At 34.8% G+C, this 20,379-nt stretch overlaps 1 protein-coding gene across 3 annotated transcripts in view; it reads left to right on the forward strand.

The window, feature by feature from the left end:
• CSMD3 (CUB and Sushi multiple domains 3) overlaps nt 1-20,379 on the forward strand; it is a 921,636-nt gene that overhangs the window by 676,813 nt on the left and 224,444 nt on the right. For all 3 annotated transcript variants that reach the window (XM_053661036.1, XM_053661038.1, XM_053661039.1), the window contains 3 exons: nt 1,815-1,953; nt 4,957-5,144; nt 8,739-8,933. In XM_053661036.1, the coding sequence (XP_053517011.1) occupies nt 1,815-1,953; nt 4,957-5,144; nt 8,739-8,933 (522 nt within the window). The remainder of the gene's footprint in view (nt 1-1,814; nt 1,954-4,956; nt 5,145-8,738; nt 8,934-20,379) is intronic.

The raw sequence follows: 20,379 nt of genomic DNA on the forward strand, positions 1-20,379 counted from the left end.
GGGCGTGGAGAAACATAATGGCGGACATCCATAATTTAGATGGCAAAGTTCCCAAACTGTGTTCATGGCTTTCCATGTGTAGACTCAGACAAAGAACAGTGATCTGCAATGTTACCAGAACTAGAATTCTAGTCCTTCCCAAACCAGTTTTATTCTGTCAACAAAATGGAGACTGCCTTGTAACGGAATAATAAAATTTACCTGAGAAAATTATAATTTTAAAAGAAGAGTTATGATATGCTGATTTTGTGTAGAAGACATCATGAAATCACGACTACCTCAATCTCTGTCTCTCTCATTTACTTATAGTCACACTCTACCACCAGGAGCTACAATGTCTTTATTTCTTTATTTTTCTAAAGCTACCAATTATATATACATATATATGTGTGTGTGTATATATATATATATATATATATATATATATATATATAACTTTATTAATAAGTTAGGCAACTAGAATTTAGGAATATCCTGACACACAGTATATCTCGTTAGCCAAAAAGTTTGTTACGTTTTCCTGTACAATGGCTCTAGCAGTGCTTAGTTGTCTTTACTTCATTTGAAACAATTTTGTTAGATTGCATTGTGACAGCTGTCATATCAGCATTCATTTAAAAAAATCAAAATTGGTGAAGTTTTGTTCCATTTTAATATTAAAGATTTCCATCTGTGTATTGTGTTGTGTATTGAAAATACACAACATTTTCAGCATATCATGCTTTATTATTTCGAGAAAGGTAAAAGTGCAACTGAAATGCAAAAAAAATTGTGCAGTGTATGGAGAATGTGCTATGACTGATTGAACATGTTAAAAATGGTTTGTGAAATTTCTTGGCTATTGACATTTTGGCCAAATAATTCTTTGCTGTGGGGCTGTCTCATGCATTGGAGGATTAACAGCACCACTGGCCTCTACTCACTAGAAGCCAATAGTGGGAAATAGCCAATATACTCAAAACATCCAAATCAATAAAGTCATTGGTAAAAATGAAGAACGTGTCTTTTATTTTACAGAAAATATCTAAACAGACATTCATGGCCAATGCAATTAGACTATTTCAGTCCCAACCAAGTAGTTCAGTTGGTTGGGTGTTGTCCCACAAAACAAAAGTCACAAATGTCTGGGTTGCCTATGTGGTCCCCAACTGAGACATGCATGAGATGCAACCAGTTGAAGTATCTCTTTCACATCAATGTTTCTCTCCCTCTCTTTACCTCCCTTCATCTCCCTTGCTCTAAAAATAAATAAATAAATAATTTTTTACAGAAGGAGAATTTTAATGTAAGTGCTATAGGTTCTCACAAAATTATCCATTCTCACTCATAAATTATATCAAAGGCTCTTCCTCCAGAAACATATAAAAAGGCACTAGGAAAATTTGAAAATGAACCAAAAATCTTATATCCTGTTATTCTACTTATTATTAGAGGTTTTATTTTACCTTGTTTTTTTCAACTTTCCTAGTATCCTTCAGATATTTTTAGTAATGATGGGAAAACTATTTTTACCCCTCTTCTCCATGCTTTTCTTCTACATTAAAAACAATAGAAAGGGACATAAGTATATGTGTAATTTTTCTTATCTTTTGAAGCAGTAAAAAAGAGCTAAATTCAATATAGCTATGCATATATGTATTTAATATTTTAGGGTTTTTTTTCTTGAAAGACAATGCGATATTCAAGCATTGAGTGCTATAAAAAGTCAGGTCTGTAGAAAATCTCCTAAACCTTTCTAAAAAACTGTCTTTACAAATATTGATAGCTAATAAATTATATGAATTACTTAAGGGGTTTTCTTTGTTTATTCCAAGCACCCTGTGGAGGCAACTTAACTGGATCTTCGGGCTTTATTCTTTCCCCGAACTTCCCTCACCCGTATCCCCACAGCAGGGACTGTGACTGGACAATCACTGTCAACACAGACTATGTCATCTCTTTGGCATTTATCAGGTGAGTACCTGTGCGTTCCCACATTAAAAAAATAATCTTGTTGCCATCTGCTCTAGTGTTTGCTTAGGCAAATTTTTATTTCTATACATGACATTTTATTATTGCTTGTTAATTCCAACACCAACACCCCACAGTCCGCAGTTTGCAAAACCCCATCTAATAGCAGAGATGCCAGTACAGCTCAGAAGGTTGGTGGGTGAGTGTCTTCACCAGATTCCAGTGGACGGGAAACATGTTAGAAGTCAAGTGGCTTATTGACTCTCATGAAATGTGATCTCTTTATAACCTTTTCTGCCTCCTTGTACTTGCCATCACGGCTTCAAAAAATTCAGTTTTTCCTAAACTTCAAAATGAAAAGGTCAGTACTTCAAGGATTTTTTTCTTCCTCCATAAGTGGGTCACTCCAAACCTTTTGAAGTATCTAAATATCCATTTGTGCAGCACCACCATCGGGCTTGGGAAGATGTGGAATCTATTTACCACCTCTGCTGGTGGTCTCATTAAAGCAAGCTGACAAAGAAGAATTTTACGGATCCTCCTTCTGTTCCTCCACAATAGAAATTTCTTCTGTGATATTTCTTTCGCGATGGAACAGAAGAAATGTCTTCTGTGATAGAACTTGACACGGAAGTGTTTTCAAATTGGCATTTGTCGTTTGTCCCTGTACTTGGCTGCAGGGTTAGCTCCGTCAGAACTGAAGCAACAGAGGATGTAGCATCCTGTGTGAGAAAGGAGGCAGCTGGGTTTGGGCTCTGGCTCTGCCGCTGTCATCCCTGTCACCTTGGGTACATTATTTGAATGAGTCTCTGTTTTCTCACATGGAGCTAATAGGCTGGGATGACAAAACCTGACATACTGCTTGCCCTTACCATTTCATTGGGAGTAATTGGTATCAACAAATCAAAAATGTCCGAAGTAGAAATGTTACAAATCTCCAGTGTCCAAGGCTGATGTGTGTGTGGTCTAGTAACACAAGCCCTTCTTTTGCTAGTGTATTAAAACTGCTTGGTAGTTCCGCAAAAGATCGAGATTAATTATGCATTTTTTCTAATATATCCGAGATAGATTTTTTTAAAAAACTAAAGATAGTTTGGATTCATGAAAATTTGAAAAGAAATGCATGTGTGTAGAATTTTTATTTCTATAATCTTGCGGTGATATATTGATAATTGGTAATGACAAAGCAACAATAATATCATTAGTTATACGTCAGGGCCCAACTATAAGACAACTTGGCGAGGTATTATCAATATTCCTATTTCACAGTTGAGGAAATGGCAACACTGACATTAAAAATGATAAAATGTATGAGACAGGGCTTTGTTATAAAATTATTCTAGTTAAGTAAATGAATGGTAGAAGGCTGTTTCACATGAAGTGCATGACCTAAATTTGATTTCCAGCTGTGTCATTTATTATGTGACCTTAAGAAGATCACTCATGTTCTTAGTACACTCATTAGAAAATGGAAATGATGGTCCCTTCTCTATACCACAGAATTATAGGTTTGAACAAGCTGCTATTTATGAAAATGCCTTATAAAATATGATGTATTACTAGAATGTACTGCCTTTCAAGTGTTTCAGGAAAATTATCATTATAGTTATATTCAAAGATTTCCTATAAAAACACTGTTTTTGTTTTACCATCATTTTCAAAGAAGTTATGAATCAATATTTTGAAGTGTTTAACCCCAAACTACAAATTAAAAAGAAGGGTACTGTAATCCAACCTTAATTGAGCTTCTGGCCTTCAAGGATAGTAAACACCACTCTAATGTATCATTTACAAAGCACTTGTTTGTTATGATTATCCCCAAGGTAAGATGGGTCAGGAAGTTGTAATTCTCACAAAATCTTAAATTGAAAGAGATGAAGTTCAGAAAGGTGGCGTTTTACCCTAAACGAAGGGTAGTCAGTAAGGAAATAAGGCCCTGTTCTGTCATTTCTGCTGTATTACAGCAAAAGCTAAAATTCAGACCTCAGATGCACTGAAAGGTTTTAAGATCAATTAATTTCATTCGATTTGTGAAGCAACTGAATAAATGAAAACAAAATACAGCAAAGTAGGGGTCCCCCAAGTTTTTCATGTTGCAGGGTCCCTTATATATATCAAAGGTTGGGAACCTCTGTATCACCCCGGTTTTTCTTCACCACTGTTTATGCACAAGTAAGCAGCTCGATCTCCCTCCCTTACACCTATGGGCTCACATAAAGGATTCGCATTTTGGAGGGTACAACCTCTGTAAATCTAGTAGATTTGTATCTGTCACCTAACAAGTTTCTTATTTAGATGCGAGGATAATAATATGTGAAAAAAGTTTCTCCACTGATGGATGTTCAACAATGGCAAACTTTACTGGTTTTATTGTGAACTTACTGGCTTAGTGACCCAATTAAGTCCATTCTCTTCTCTGCCAAAATGTGAGCTAGATGATAGAGAGACAAATGATTGCTTTGTTTTGCCTTATAAATATGTGGGTTCTATAATCATCATGGGACAATTATCATACTTTGGCAGGTTTCTTAGGCAAATTTAATTTGTAAATTTTGCAATATTAAAATATTAATTTAGAAAATTTATGTGCTAAAATGTCTTTATTTGCACATTATTTAATTTTGACAAATAGTGTATTAGTTTGATTTCTCCTACATTAAGTTTTAAAAGAAGGAAATATATTTATTTCCAAGAAAAGGTATACCTAAAACTATGTGGTGCTTCATTTTCCTAATTTAAATGCAAATTTGTATCTCAAACTTTTGTTTCAATCTAATATGCAGTTGACTTTTAAAATAGTAAAACTGCTTATAAAATTTGAAATGAAGGCAAGTAGTATATCTGATAAAGAAAAAAATGGGTTCATTTCCTGATGCAAATGTCTGAGTAAAAAAATTATAAATAGATAAAAGATATTGACTGTATTAGTATATGATTATATGGCTTAAGGTTAATTTTTTAGTAATAACCACATGACTTCCTTCTCTCTCTCTCTCTCTTGTTTAGTTTTAGCATAGAACCAAACTATGACTTCCTCTATATATATGATGGGCCAGACAGTAATAGTCTACTAATTGGAAGTTTTCAAGACAGCAAGTTACCAGAGAGAATAGAAAGTAGCTCCAATACCATGCATTTGGCTTTTCGGAGTGATGGATCTGTTAGTTACACTGGATTTCATTTAGAATATAAAGGTAAATATGAACATTTGATTTTAACATCATGATTTAAATTGTGAGTATTTTATGCAGGAGGATGATGTTGTATTGGCTGTTGTCAGGGGTTACTATCTCTGTATTTCTTCGGCAGGCTACCTACAATTCATCTCATAAAGAGCTCTGACTTTTCCTCAGTGAAAAGGAAATGAGCATTTCCCTAATTACTACCAAAGGAAATGTATCAGCAAACAAATTAGCAATTAGTATACTATGAGAGTTGGCTGAAACCACAAAATAATTTTAAAAAACTCATTTTGAGGCAGTTAAAGATTCATTTAAATATTTTTTATATGGAGACTACTCTCAGTGATATAGAGAACAAAGTATAGTGATAATTATATCTCATAAAGTGTCTAAAGTAATTTAAAGATGTCAATATTCAGAATAAGGATAATAAAATATAGTGATGATTATAATATTTTAGAATATTTTGCATGTATTTAAAGGAATCAGTATTACAATGCCTATGGATGCTTATAAATATATTTTTCTTACATTTTACTCTGAGTGATTATAAACAAATTAGATCTTAGTTGTTTAAAGTTAAAATGTATTTTTCAATAATTGAGTACATAAAGGGCATACAGATAATTTAACTCAGGTTGTCAATTAAGTTTTGAAAATACATATTTTGGATTTGTAACATACCACTTGGCTTTTTAAAATTATAAATTGCTTTCAATAACTGAAGGTAATATTGAATAATAAAGTAAACTGCAAGTATCTATCTACCATTTAACTTGACAAACCTCAGCGTTGTGCCACATTTTCTTCATATCTATTAATTCTTGTTTTAAGAACTAAAATATTGCATATACAATTAATGTGTAGCGATTGCCATGGGAACTGGGTTTGTCTCTTCAGGGCTATCAGAAGAAGTCAGGATAAATTTCACAACTTCATATACCATGGGTTAAGGAAGGCCTTTTTAGGGAAAGGAAAAACTCACAGGTCAGCAGGATATAATTGCTTGGAAACCTCCAATATCTTCATCACTTTTGGGAATGGATTCCGGGGACAAGGTGTCTGCTGTGCGTGAGCATGGCATGGATTTTATTCCAGTGGGAAGATTGAAACCTCTCCAGGTCTCCTTTTACAGAGCAAAGCAGGAAAGTGGTCGTGTTACCAGGAGAATATACAGTCTGCTTGGTCCCGGACAGTGAGGGTTTGGGGTGCAGACAGTGAGGGTTTGGGGTGCCAGCTATTCTCTAGGGATGTCTGCAGATGCTCCAAACCACAGGACCCTGGGGAAGTTTAGACCTGTGACTGTGGTCTAGGAAGCATCTTGTGGAGAGTTGAACTTGAGCACTCTATCAGTCTTTTCTATTAGAAAAAGCTCCCAACCCCGTGTGGCAGAACCCAGCTAGCTGATGACCCAGGCAAACCGTCATGAGCACCCAAGGTTACCTTCAGGCAGCCATACTTTTTCATGATGGTACCTCCCTAATTCTGTGTTTGGTGCTTATCATTTCCATCTTTGAATATTTACACATGGTTTTATATTTTCTATCATGTGCCTGTCCTTTATATGCATAATTTTCAATTTCCAACATGTTCATACCTTTGTGGGAAAATTCCCTTTAATTTTGTTGAGATTTATCCATGATACAGACTTTTGGGGAAGCTTTAAAGAAGAAAAGGCAACTTTCCAAAAGATGAATATTAGGCTGTTAGACTTGTCAGAGAGTAATTCTTTCAAAGGGTATTTTCAATCATTCCATTTTCCTCAAGGGATTTAGTTCAATCTCATGAAGGCCAGCTTTAAATGCTAGGTTGTTGTTCTGCCTAAAATTACTTTGTGTTTTCCTGCTTGTATAAGGAGACTCAGTGTGAGGTTTTATTCTTAAAAATAAAAAAAAGCAGCCTCTACCACACTAAAGCCCAGTTCTTAGTGACTAAATTTAGTATTTGCCCTGCTAATTCTTACCTGAAAACAGTGTTGTATGGATATTTTTTTTTCTGGGAAGAGATATGGTTTCTTGGATTGGAAAACAATTTTTACAGTGAATATAATTAGTGGCTACAAATTGTGTGAGTGTACACATGTACAAGTGTGCACACCAACACTGGTGCACACATTTGGGAGATCAAGTTTTTAATTTTGTATTGTAACTCAAAAATTGAGTTTATTCAACTTGCACACTCCAGTGTACTTTCTCCCCTTCACCTCTCTTTGACCCAGTCAGCTCATCGTTGTATAACATTCAGTTTATCTGTCAGTTCTTCAGGTATGTTCCTGAGTGCTTCCTCTTTTGTAATACTCATCCCAATTACAAGTATTTATTTAATACAAGTATTAATAGACTGGAAATGACGTGAGGGCTAGAATACTTTCTAAATGTCTACTGCTGTATTTCCAGAGTTGCCTGGGTAGTGGGCTCTTCAGTATTTGTTGGCAGGAAAGAAAGTGACCTTCTTCATGCTTTTCATATCCAGCTGGAATCATTTAAGTGTTTGTTCCACCATTCCTCTTTCAGTTGTATTGGGAAAAATCTTATATAATGTTCTTCCTAAAACACTGATTTCTCATTATTTCCTATCAGTGTTAAAGTACTTTGAAGTCTGAAAACTTTTAGGAAAGAAAACAATATATGTTTACTATTGGAGTTTATCAGATTTGGATATAGTAATATGATTTCTGTAATAGCCAAACACAAACATATTTTTGACTTAAATTCTGAAGGGGATGCAAGTTACATCCAGAGATATACCCACCTCCTGACTTCCCATTAACATACTCTAATGTAGGAAATCGCCTCTCTTATTCTGAATTTGTAATGGTGCTAACATCGTATATTTCTCTATTATTTCTTAAGTAAATAATAACATATTGAAAACATTAAGGTATTACTAGATCATTTGATGACAAAGTGTTCTAGTACCTGTTCTCAAAATGTATAAACTAGTCTATTTCTCTATTTATTTTCAAAATGTTACCTCTGTCTCTGTGGTTCACTACCTGGGTACACAGAAAACACTTCTTTTGTTGTGAATGGACTATACTTTTACAATTGTCTCATTCAATGAGCTTTGAAAGCGCTTTGTTTGATGGACTCTCTATCTTAAAAGACATGGGTTTGGGTTTTATAGGTTTTGTCACCATCTTACAATGGGCAGGCCTCTGACAGAAACGAGGGGAATGACTAGAGCAAGTAGGTTAAGAAAAATGTTTTCAAGACAGAAAAAGTGTCTTTCGTTTTCCTGTTAGTGGTGAGATGACCTGGGCTGCACATAGGCCGGGCTACCGTGGAACAGGTAAACATTAACAAAGAAATATCAAATAAGGCAATGAGTCCTGCTTCTTTTTATAATAGACTCTAAAACCCTATGTTTGATGACATATATTAGATACTAATTTTAATGAGAAAACTAATGAAGCATTTTATTCTCTTACTGATATGAATTAGCAAAATGGTCAGATATGGTTAAGGGCTGCTTTAAAAGCCAAGCACTCAGAGGTTGAAAGGATGTTGATACTTTCCTTTAGTAGTAAGAATGTAAAAAATCTTAAAAACTGTGTAGAAAGCAATATTTTACAGAAATTCACTTTATATCAACACTATTTTGCAGCAAAACTCCGAGAGTCCTGCTTTGACCCGGGCAATATAATGAATGGCACCAGACTTGGAATGGATTATAAATTAGGGTCAACAGTCACCTATTACTGTGATGCTGGTTATGTTCTTCAAGGTTATTCAACACTCACCTGTATCATGGGAGATGATGGAAGACCGGGATGGAATAGAGCCTTACCAAGTTGTCATGGTGAGAAGTATTTTCTTTTACTGAGGTTTGTTGTTGTTGTTGTTATTGTTGTTGTTTGTTTGTTTGTTTGTTTAATCTTCACCCAAGGACATGTTCATTGATTTTTGGAGAGAGGGGAAGGGAGGAAGAGAGGGAGGGTGAGAAACATCCACGTGAGAGAGAAACATTCATTGATTGCCTCTTGCTCGCACCTTGACTGGGGACCGAATCCACAACCCAGACATGTGCTCTGACTGGAAATCAAATCCATGACCCTTCTGTTTATAGATAACATTCCAAAACACCAAGCCACACTGGCCAGGGCTGCTAATGTTTTTTTTTATTATTATTAGAAGGAATCAATAAATGTTTAATGTCATGTCTGTACTTTTAAAAAATCAGCCATTTAACACATAACCTACAAATTGGATACAGCAATGCAGAGATTTTACCAAGGGTTTTTAGATTGAATTCAATAAAGACATGGTTTTGGAAAGTGTTTATATTCCCAGGTGTCTCTAAAGCAATATGCATATGATAGTAGGAAAGCTAGTCACTGAGAGCAGCAAGAGCACCTCTTCATTTCTGCTCAGGTCTTGGGGGATTGCTTGAAATCTTAGGTGCTCAGAAAATGCTGGCTGAGTAAATGAAGAACAAACACTGCAACTGATGATTCAACAGAAGTAGGTAAATGCAATAACTTACATATTATCAAGAATCGGTGATCAATCTTCATCTGAAACACGGAAAAAGGAACATATCTAGTTCTCCTAAGAATTTGGTCACGTAAAAGTGATAGCCAAATCGGAGCTGCTCAGACTGCTCCAGAGGCACAAGGAAGACCTAAAGACACAGGGGGGTGGAGAAGGACCTAAAACTAGTATCGGTGACATAGTATCAGGTATGACAGTTGCCAGAACTGCCGCAGATAGAGTTAGTAAAAGACCAGTCATCAGAATGAATTTGGCAAAAGATCAAACAATGATCATAGCTAGGAGAAGACCTCTGATGTTAGAAACGGTCTTAGGAAAAATACATTCAAAGCAGAGAGACAATATTTTTGAGATGAGGGCAGTTACCAAATAGAGAGACACCTTCTCTTGGGGAATGGAATTTGCTAAGCAGTTAGCTGCATAAATGAACAGTTTGGGAATGGCTTTGAAGGGACAAGAGTGGACGCAAGAGGGGCAATCATGCAAGTCACCAGTTAACAATGAAGTAGGTTTGATGCTGGTGGTTCAGAATTTTATGACTAGGCATTTTGAATAAATTCCTAGAGAATTTTCCAAAATAAGGACCAGTTCACAACTTTGTGGAACTGGTGACTTGTGGCCTTTCTCACACACACACACACACACACACACACACACACACACACACACACACAAAACATATCTGAGTGTTAAACAGAAAGTCAAACACAGAGTGGTTTTAGAAATTATTTTAATGTAAAACAGACATTTTATTTTAGTTTGAATCATTTTTTTGTATTGTTGTTTGAATATAGTTGTCTCTGGAAAGAGGGGGAAAGTACTGGTGGGAAAAACAGACATTTTAAAAGGAAGTGACAGAGAGTTCAATTGTAGACCATAGAAATTTTTTTTATCTTGAACTGTTGGAATTGGGTATTACAACTGAATAAAATAATTTTATTAGAACAAATAATATTGCATGTTCAAAAATCATATGCTTGTCTACAACTATATTATGAGGATAGAAATACAATGAAAACAAGAGTCAGTAAGGAGAGAGAAACAATGACACCACAGTGGAAAGTTAACATAGACGCTCTAGGCAGGTGAATGATCCTAATGCATTGTACACCATGGACATGGAGATGACATCATCTGGGGCCATCCAAACTGTGGGTCATCACCTGTGAGTCATAAAATCAATCCATTGGGTCATGACTAGCATTTTTAAAATTGACATAAAATTTAATAAAATAAATGAAAACAAATGAGAAGAAGAGAAAAACATTAAAAATTCAATGAACCCAGTAAAGATAAATATTATTTGTGGAACTTTTTGGTTATGTACAGAGATTAATAAAATGCAGTCACTATACCCTATGTAAGTGTGTATGTTTGCATGCAGGTGCTTAAGTTGTCAATGGTATGAACTGTGTTGCTCACTATAAATTTCATTGGGAAAAAATACTCCAAAAGCCCTGATCAGATAGTTAAAAGTATGGATTCTTGGTGTCTGATCACATGGCAATTTTTCTACTCATATAATATATTGATAGATTAGAATTATATGAGATGATTTCTGACTAAAACACAAGTCACTTTTCTAAGCTGATTGACTCACCTCTAAAATGGGGAAAACTGAAATTCTTTACTTCAAAATGTTGTTATAAAGAAATAAAGAAAAGGTAGGTATCTAGTAAAGTGTCATTTTGTTAATATTAGAACAGCTGTTTAGTTCTTGCCTTGAATTGATCATTTCATCTATCAGAAAATGAGGGAAATAAAAGTAGAATTAATAAGTTCGGATTGAATTCTCCCAAAGGGGAAAAAACAATGGATTCGTGGAACATAATAGGAAATTTAAGAAAAGAGTTATTACATTGTCTTAGAATGAAGAACTACACAAAAGAGAAATTTATTTATAGCCAGATAAGCATACTAAAACACTTTTTAAAACTTACTCTCAGTAATCATCAAGAAACTACAGAAAATTTCAGAATCCAGACAAAAATAACCAAAAATTCTGATGGAGAAAACTCAAAGTGTACAGATAATTTCAGATCAAAAGAATAGATTGTACACACTGGGATAAATGATTAAATAGATGACTTTGGTTGATTTCAGATGGGAAATGTGCGAGTACCGGAATACAGCATGTGCTAAGAATGTGCTTGCCTGAAATAATCCCATTCCTTCCCAACAGCTTCTTCTTTATTGATAGGCCACATCAATGCCAATATCAGCAAGGAATATGTCAAAATATACACAAATGAATTATTATGGGATTAATTATAGCCCAATTAAGTATATCATTCCATGTTGGTAATAGTAATATATACAAACAACATGGAGGAAAGAAGAGACCTGGATTCAAGTCCTCTCATGTACCTATGGCCAGAGGCAACCTGAGCCTCAATTTTTAAATAGCTAAAACTGGATAATACTTTTATTGCAATAAGTTATTGCAAAAATTCAATTAATGAACACAACACATACAGACCCAGTGAAGTTTTCAGCAAGAGGTATAGTACTGGAAAACATGCATTGCCTATGATATTTTAGTTGAAATGCTATATTTTTGTCATTTTAATATTAACTAAATCTAATTTATTAATGCCATCATATGGCTACACATTTACCTCCTTCCTAAAGTTACCACATGGGAGTTTGGTATTTTTAAATTCCTTCGGAGATAAAAAAATTTTACCATAAATATAATTGGATCTCATGTGACTTTTAACCATAATGCCAAGATATTATGGAAAACAAAAGTTATTCAATGCACATTTTAAGCTATTAGAAAACAGCTAAAATACTTTGATGTTAAAAATATGAGTACAACTGTGAATTAATATACTGGAAAGGAAAAAAGATCCCTGCATTTTAGAGTTAGATATATTTAACTATAAACAATGATTTAAAAACAAGAAAAAAGCCTGGGGCAGCTCTGTGACCTTGTTCAAATTATTTATTTTGTACATCAAACTGTGAGATAATGTTATGTAATTTGTAAAGTTCTTGCAAGAATGATATTAAATAACTTATTTAAAGCACTTGTTCCTGTGACTGTCACTGTCACAGAGTAAGGAGAGGTTAATACTTTTTTTCTTTTTTAGCAGGTTAACATGTATCTATTTACTTTCCTCTGTAGTGATTATATGAAATTCAATACACACAGGACTGTCTGGATTTCAGATTCATTAATTTAATACTTTAAAAGTAAAAATTAGTGTGTAAAGCATGTGCATTAGTGATGTAAAGCTTTAAAATGTCAAAATATACACAAATGAATTATTATGGGATTAATTATAGCCCAATTAAGTATATCATCCCATGTTGGTAATAGTAATATATACAAACAATACAAGGGTCAATTACTTTTAATTAAGATATAACTAGTGTTTTTACTAAAGTAAAATATGTATGCAGTAACTAAAAATATAATAGAGAATAGTTCACTATTTAAAGCAATGTTCATCCTCCCCACCCCTCTCTGTTCTCCTAAGTCTCAGCTGGGTCTTGTAATAATTTCTATTCCTATTTGCTCTAACAGCCCTCTTTGTGACCCTGCATAACCTAGGAAGCTCTGTTTCTTGTCTCACCAACTCTAGACAGTATATATTGATTCCCCAGTATAAGAGATAATGAGTTACATTACATCCACAGCCCCCCTCTTCAGTGTTCCAGAGATATATAAATTTTGCTTATTCTAGCAGTTGCCTTTGTCATTGTTAATTTTTTTATGCCTCTATTTCAATTTCATCAGTGTCTGAGTGTTAGGTGGCAAGTCTCAGCTGCTTTTCATGCTAAGCCTTTTGGAACTTCTGACTGACTGGTAGCCTTTGCTTTAGAATGTATAAGTAGAAAGTTGGCTATTGGACTGGGATTCCTAAGTGGCAAAATAAGGAAACAAGGTTGTTATTTTTTATATGAAAATAAACATGACCTTACTTTGCACACTTTTAAAATGCAACTGTACGTATTTTACTTTTTCTTATAATATTGTCTTAGTCTCACCTCAGAGACCATACACTCATGAAGTCCTATGCTACATAGCACCTTTCAGCATGCAGTGCATTAGTTTATACAAGAACATGCCAAGTAAATATTTTTTAACCTGAATTGAACCATAAGAGATGCACAAAGTTTGTCTATTTTAGATTATAGATTTTTATCATTGTTTAGGATTAAGTGCACATTTTAAATTTGAAGAAAATGTTTATGAGAGCTTATGTTGGACACTGAGAGATTATCTTTGTCAGAAGTATATCCAAAATGATAGCATCCTGGGGTAAGTTCTGCTCAGTGATAAGAAACCCTGCGTATTATCTCACGAGAACGTCCCATGCAGTAAATGGTAGCAGAACAGGATATCTGTACCTGCAAATCGCTTTGTGATAAAAAATGTTTTTAAAAAATAATTTCTTTCTTTGTTATTTTTCATAGTTTAAAAAGTATCTGTTGAAACATAATTACCTTATATCATCCATATCTATGATCTGACTCAATGTTAAGTAAAGGTAATAAAACACAAATAGTGACTGCTTCCATATTTCCCCTTAATGTTCATTATTTGACTTCTTCCACCTGATGGCATTGCATTTGTTTATATAAACACATCTGGGGCACCAGCCATCGCTGGACCTCTTATCCTCTCTCCCAACTAATTTCCTCTTTCCCTGTCTCTTGCATCTCTTCTGAATACACAAAGTGGTCTTGAAAGCATAGGTCAGATTGCATCACATACACACTCAAAATCCACCCTTGGCTTCCTAAATCTGCATAAATGCCAAGCACTTTATAATGCTCTACTTAATCTGCCTGTGTGCACACTGACCTCTCTACTGGTCCCCCTCTATACTACACAGCTGAGCCACACTGGTCTCCTTCATGTTTCTTCAAAGCACTGCTCACATTTCTGCATCGGGCTTCAGCGTTTGTGGTCACTGCTGCCTTAATGCCATTCCCTCAGTCCCTGGCTGGCAAGCTCTCTGACTTCCTTCAGGCATATATAGTCACTTTTTTTCTTAGTAGGGAAACCACACCCATTTAGCCCTCCCCCTGCTCCCTAGAGCTCCCAGCACGGATTCACATATATCTAAAACTGAAACAATATACCCTGTGTAAAGGTACCCCTGATGTGTGCAAAAGCCTTAGTTATTTTAGTGCCTTAGAACTTTAAAAGGTAAATCATTAAATTTGAGAGTATAGGCCATAACCCCAATCAGTATTTTTTAAATGAGGTAAAATTGACATAACATATTATTTTCTTCATGTGCATGACATACTGATTTGATATTTATATATATTGAGAAATGATCACAACAATAAGTCTGATTAACATCCATCTCCACACATAGTTACCAAAAAAGTGTTTTTCTTGTGATGAAGACCTTTAAGATCTATTCTCTATCAACTTTCAACTACGAATGGAGTATTATTAACGATAGTCATGTGCTATACATTATAGCCTGTGACTTATTTATTTTTTAACTGGACCAATGCAATATCCTTGACCTTTTTTCATTGTCATAGCATACAGTGAGCACCCAACTAATAATTATAATAATAAGACTCTAGGGATAAAAGCATTTGGACTGTTAAATAATTACTAGCCTGCCAATTGTTCTAAAGAAGAAATAGTATCATTTATTCCTTTTTAAAGGCATTCAACAGCACCAGTTATCATCCTGGTTCTATTAGGGATCTATCGTGAATTCAATATGGTCCTTTCCTGGAAAGAATTACCATCTAATGAGATACAGACAAATAAGGTCCATTGCTAGAAATAAAAACAAACTACTATGAGCAGAGCATGAAGGTGCATCTGACCTAGTTACAGAGAGAGATCAGGGAAGTCTTTATACATGGACTGAATCTTAAAGTTATAAATAAGAAGGAACCAGGTGATTTACCGGGTGTGAAGGGATGGTGTTTCACCCCTTCAGGGTTCAGTGTATATGAACATGCAGGAACAAGAGTAAACAGGGAATTTCAGTTAGAAATTAAAGCAGCTCAATAGGGCAAGTGCATAATGAGGAGGAATGATGAGGAGTAACAACTTACCTACCTGTGCTGGGCACAGTGTGTAATTGTGTGCCGCTATTGTTTTATACCTTGCCACAACTCCCTGGCTTAGGGAGTACTGATACTCTCATTTTATAGATGAGGAGACCAAGATATACAGAGAGATTCAGTCACTTGCTCAAAGGCACACTTGTCTAAAAGCCTTGTTTTGGAGTCCATACTCTTAATCATTGTCCTCTAGGTAGGCTGGTTAATTCTTCAAATGACCTCGTATTGATCTTTTTATAACTCTAGAGCCTAAGAGTACCTGGCATATTTTAGTTGGTTCAATGTTTCATGAATGCACTTGTGGCACCAAGAATAAAGGGTGAGTTTTAGGGTTCTCCACTTATTTATGAAATCTTCCTCCGGGCTAAGTGTGAGAATTTCGAGGGTAAATTCCTACCATTAACTGATAAGAGCATTTATCTGAAGTGCATTTTTCCATTTCATTTTAAATCAACTTTGCACAGAATACAAATGACAATAGATGCAGTTAGTACTAACTCAGTTCTTTTGAAAATTTGAAACTTACTTTTAATACCTTTATTTCACTCATGCTAACACAAGTTCTGGATTCTGAGGGGAGTGAAAAATGAAAAAATAAATTACCTCAATCAGTGATAACCTTTAAGTCTGTCCAAAGTGCGTTAACATGAATATGTCACTATTAGACATCCAGTAGTCATCTGACATCATTCTTTGTTCGCCTTCCAATTAGATATATGGGGAATGATAAAATCTTTTTAAAGAGCCCTCTTACCTTAACAAATGAAGAAAAAAATAAAACAAATAAAGAAATGAAAAATAAAATGGCCATTTTGTAATTATAGCTTTCTAATTTTAAAGTTATCTCCCATTAGCAGCCTCATATGGCCTGCTTTTAATTAAATCATATTATTAGACTATATGAAGAAATAAATAACTGAACTATTATTCCAGATCTTCTGCTTAAATGGCATAATTTACCTTGGGCTAGTTTCTTATTTTAATTGCCCTTGAAGTGTATCAATTTTGGAGATGTGAAACAAGTCTGTAGCCCTGTTTCATTATAAACGTATGTACAGGTTATCTAGTCTAATATTCTGAACCATTAGAATTGTATTTCATTTAAATACATGGTATAGTTAAAGCATGTAGGTAAAAGATTCATAAAACAAATACCTAGTGACAAATGATTTCTCAGTACTTTCTTCAGCTTCATGTAGGAATTTTATTCACAGACATAATATATACATCCTATATCAGAACAATGTTCTATAAAGAAGTGTGATGTGTTTTTGTATTGAAACAAGTTAAGGTAATATTGGGATAAGACTAAAGCATGTTTCATTTTCATACAATTGGAGGAAAATTTTATTTAAATAGAAATGGGAAAAAAGCTGATGCTATTAAATACATGCTATTTTCTAGGCCCTCTTACGTAATTTTCACTCCAGTTGGCCTCCTGCCTGCTACTCTAGAGAATCATTAGCATTGTTATGAATAAATCCTCTGCTGCCATGTGTTCTGGAGCATACTAAGCAGAATTGCCCATGAAAAAAAGAAATTTGATTGCAAATCAATGGCTATAATTCACAGAATAGTTTCTAGTGACCACTTACTCAGCTCACATTTAAAACATTTTTATTTCCCTTGTTTTTGGCATCTTAATCAGATTCCTTATCTCTGGAAGGGTGGTTACATGGCCCCTCAATGTATGAAGATGTTCCCACCCTCTGCCACAATGCAGTCTATTTTTAAGTCAGACTTCAAACATACCTTCTTAATGTGTTGCCAGTTATTGCAGAAAAAAGCAAAGAATGTGTTTATACAGACAACTGAATCAACCTAGTGATTCTTTCCTTACAGATGAAGAAAATAATGTATACAACTATAACTATTAGAAGGCATGGTGTGATTCAAATTGTATGACAGAATGGTTGTAAGGTAATAAGAAAAGAGATCTAAGAACAGACAAATTTTTACTTTCATTAGGGAAACAGAAATCCTACTAACAAAGTTAATTCCACAAGACCTTGAAGGGAAAGTAAGCAGTTTTATTATTGAATGAGCATAACTAGAGTACAGTGCACACTGCAGGCAGTTATTAAGCACACTGTAAAAACCAGTCAGAATCTCATGCAAATTTATACAGTAAAAAAAAAAAAAAGATCAAATAGCACTATCTCTGAAGGACCAGTTGATGTACCTTGTTTCATGTATACCTTGTTATGGGTCCTGAGTTCATTTCAGAAGTGTATCTTTATATTTCCAGAGGTCAGTAGGCCAGCACCCTTACACCATAAAATGAAAAGGTTGGTCCATTGTGTTTTAAAGGAGACAATGTAAAGGATGATGGTGGAGATTTCCACTTCCCTCCTCTTTATTAAACATGGGAAAATTTCATTTTATACTTAAACTTCAACCAGTGAGCCATTCACTGCAAGATTCCTAAGGGATGTCCATGCATAAAAGAAGACAATATAGAGTTCTCTGTGTAATCAGGAATTTGGTTCCAAGTCCCAAAACAGGAACCTAGTGAGTAATGTTGAAACCCATGGATGGGTTAGTGAGTAAATCTAAACCATGTACATATAGGCTATGGTTCTAAATGGCCTCAAGCTTAATCCAGTCCTATCACTGCATACTTCTCCCCAAGTTCCAAACCTTTCTGATTCAAGAAAGAATCAATCTGTCCTGTCAGGAAAAGAGGCAAAAGAGCAGGAAAGAAAGAATCCTCCAATAAAAGTAATATTTTTCAGATCTCCTGAGGCCGAAGCACAGTCTCTGAGCCATCTCTCTTAAGGAAAAGAGTAGGTAAATCTAATAGAACAGGAGTCCCTTGCGCGTGTGTGTGCTCCCTCTAATGAACCTGATGGACCTTAGAACCATCCTTTTAAGTGAATGAAATAAAATAAAGCACATAAGCTTGAAAAATAAACCAATTATAAAGTACTTAAAAATCTATAATAAAAGACATTTCAATGCAATCATGTTACTTATTAATGCCTTAATTAAAAGTTATAGTAGCAAGTCTAATAGCTACTGTGATTTAAAGTAATAAGTGTAAACAATATGTTGAGATATCAGCATCAGTTACAATGTAATAGAAAAATATCTGATTTCTGTTGGTGAAAGTCCCACTTACTTTTAATACTACTGTACTTTGTTGCCTACATTTGAAATGAAAGGAAACGCTAAAATCCAGTTAGAAAACAAAATTAATGTAGCTAAAATATAGACATTTTTCCCCATCTAAAATTCATGAAACAATGACAAGAACCCCCGAATTATATGGAAAAAAAGAAGATGGGACAGTGTCTCCTCCTTTTCACTCATAGTGTTAGCTTCTATCTCCCCCTGGACTTGAGAAGAAAAAAAGTCCCAAAACACAAAGGACCACATCCAGACTGACCATTAACAACTAGCGCAGTGACCCCAGCCTTTGAGGAAAGAGCTGAATGGAACTTGTAGGTTCCACTTGTTTTGGAATGGAGTACTGTGCTTTTCACAGTTGGGGAAAATTAGGAGAGGAAAAGAAAAACCTTAGCTCCTTATACACAATGCCCTGGGTGATGTTTGTATGTGTGGGGGGTAGGGGGGGTCACAAAAGGCATCCCTAACTCTCTCAAGAGAAGAGTTTGGCAGAAACACCAAGGAAGTTCCTCCTGCCCTTTTCCCACCCTTTGTACTCCTTCCTGATTTATGGTGTTTGTTCATCACCCTAAGACCTTTATGAAAGCTTCATTATATCACCTCCAGATGATTCTGAAGTAAGTCAGAGAGACCTTAATTCATTTTACTTAAGCCCACCTCATATATCAGATCTATCAGACACTTTCGGTTCTGATTTGATTTTCCTCTCTTGCAAGGCTACTCAGTCAATAAATAGTGAAGCTGAAAATTAAACCTAGTCTTTTCTGATTCCAAATCTTTGAGTTTAGATGGCATTCTGCTAGGCTACCCTAAACAAATGGTGTGAATAACCCATGATTTATGTATTTCATGCATTTAGTCAACAGAAAGATATTAATAAAATTTATATTTTATTTTCCACATAGATATCTTATTATATAGACAGACATTATGGTAGACTCCAGGGTTATAAATAACATTTTTAAAAGACATGGAAAATATTTTTTAATAGATCTTGGTGTCTAGGGTTAAAGGCAGGTTTTAATCAGAGTCATACAAATAAATATATAATTACAAGTTGTAATCAATGTCCTAAAAGTAACTGCTCAAATGTTGTATTATGAGGGCTTCTGAAGTAGTCTGGCAGACAGAACACTTTCATGAGAAGACAACATTTGAGGGGAGATCAGCTAGGAGGTAAAAAATGGTTACAGAGGGTTCTTCCCATCTAAACATATTTAATACTACTATGTTAATGGTTTTAACTATTTTTATAAAAATAAAAGGTTGTCATCACTAACAATCTATGACTTAGAAATAAGGATAAACCAAGTGATAAAAAGGGATTTGAGTTTTTAAAAAGCACTAATAGTTCCATCACAACCATTTTAAGAATCTGTCTTCCCTTACTCAGTTTCCATAAAGTCATAGGTTAGAGACTGCTATGGGCTGGGGTGCAGTGAATGGATAGTGTGTGCTACTGAGTACAGGAATTCTTTTGGGGCCAACAAATTCTGAAATGAAATACTAGCATTGGTTACACAGCTTTGTGAATATGCTTTTCAAAAATGACACTCAATTGTATACTTTAA

This window comes from Artibeus jamaicensis, unplaced genomic scaffold, assembly GCF_021234435.1.
Source record: "Artibeus jamaicensis isolate MK-2021 breed Jamaican fruit bat unplaced genomic scaffold, CSHL_Jam_final scaffold_916, whole genome shotgun sequence".
In the NCBI taxonomy this organism is placed as follows: domain Eukaryota; kingdom Metazoa; phylum Chordata; class Mammalia; order Chiroptera; family Phyllostomidae; genus Artibeus; species Artibeus jamaicensis.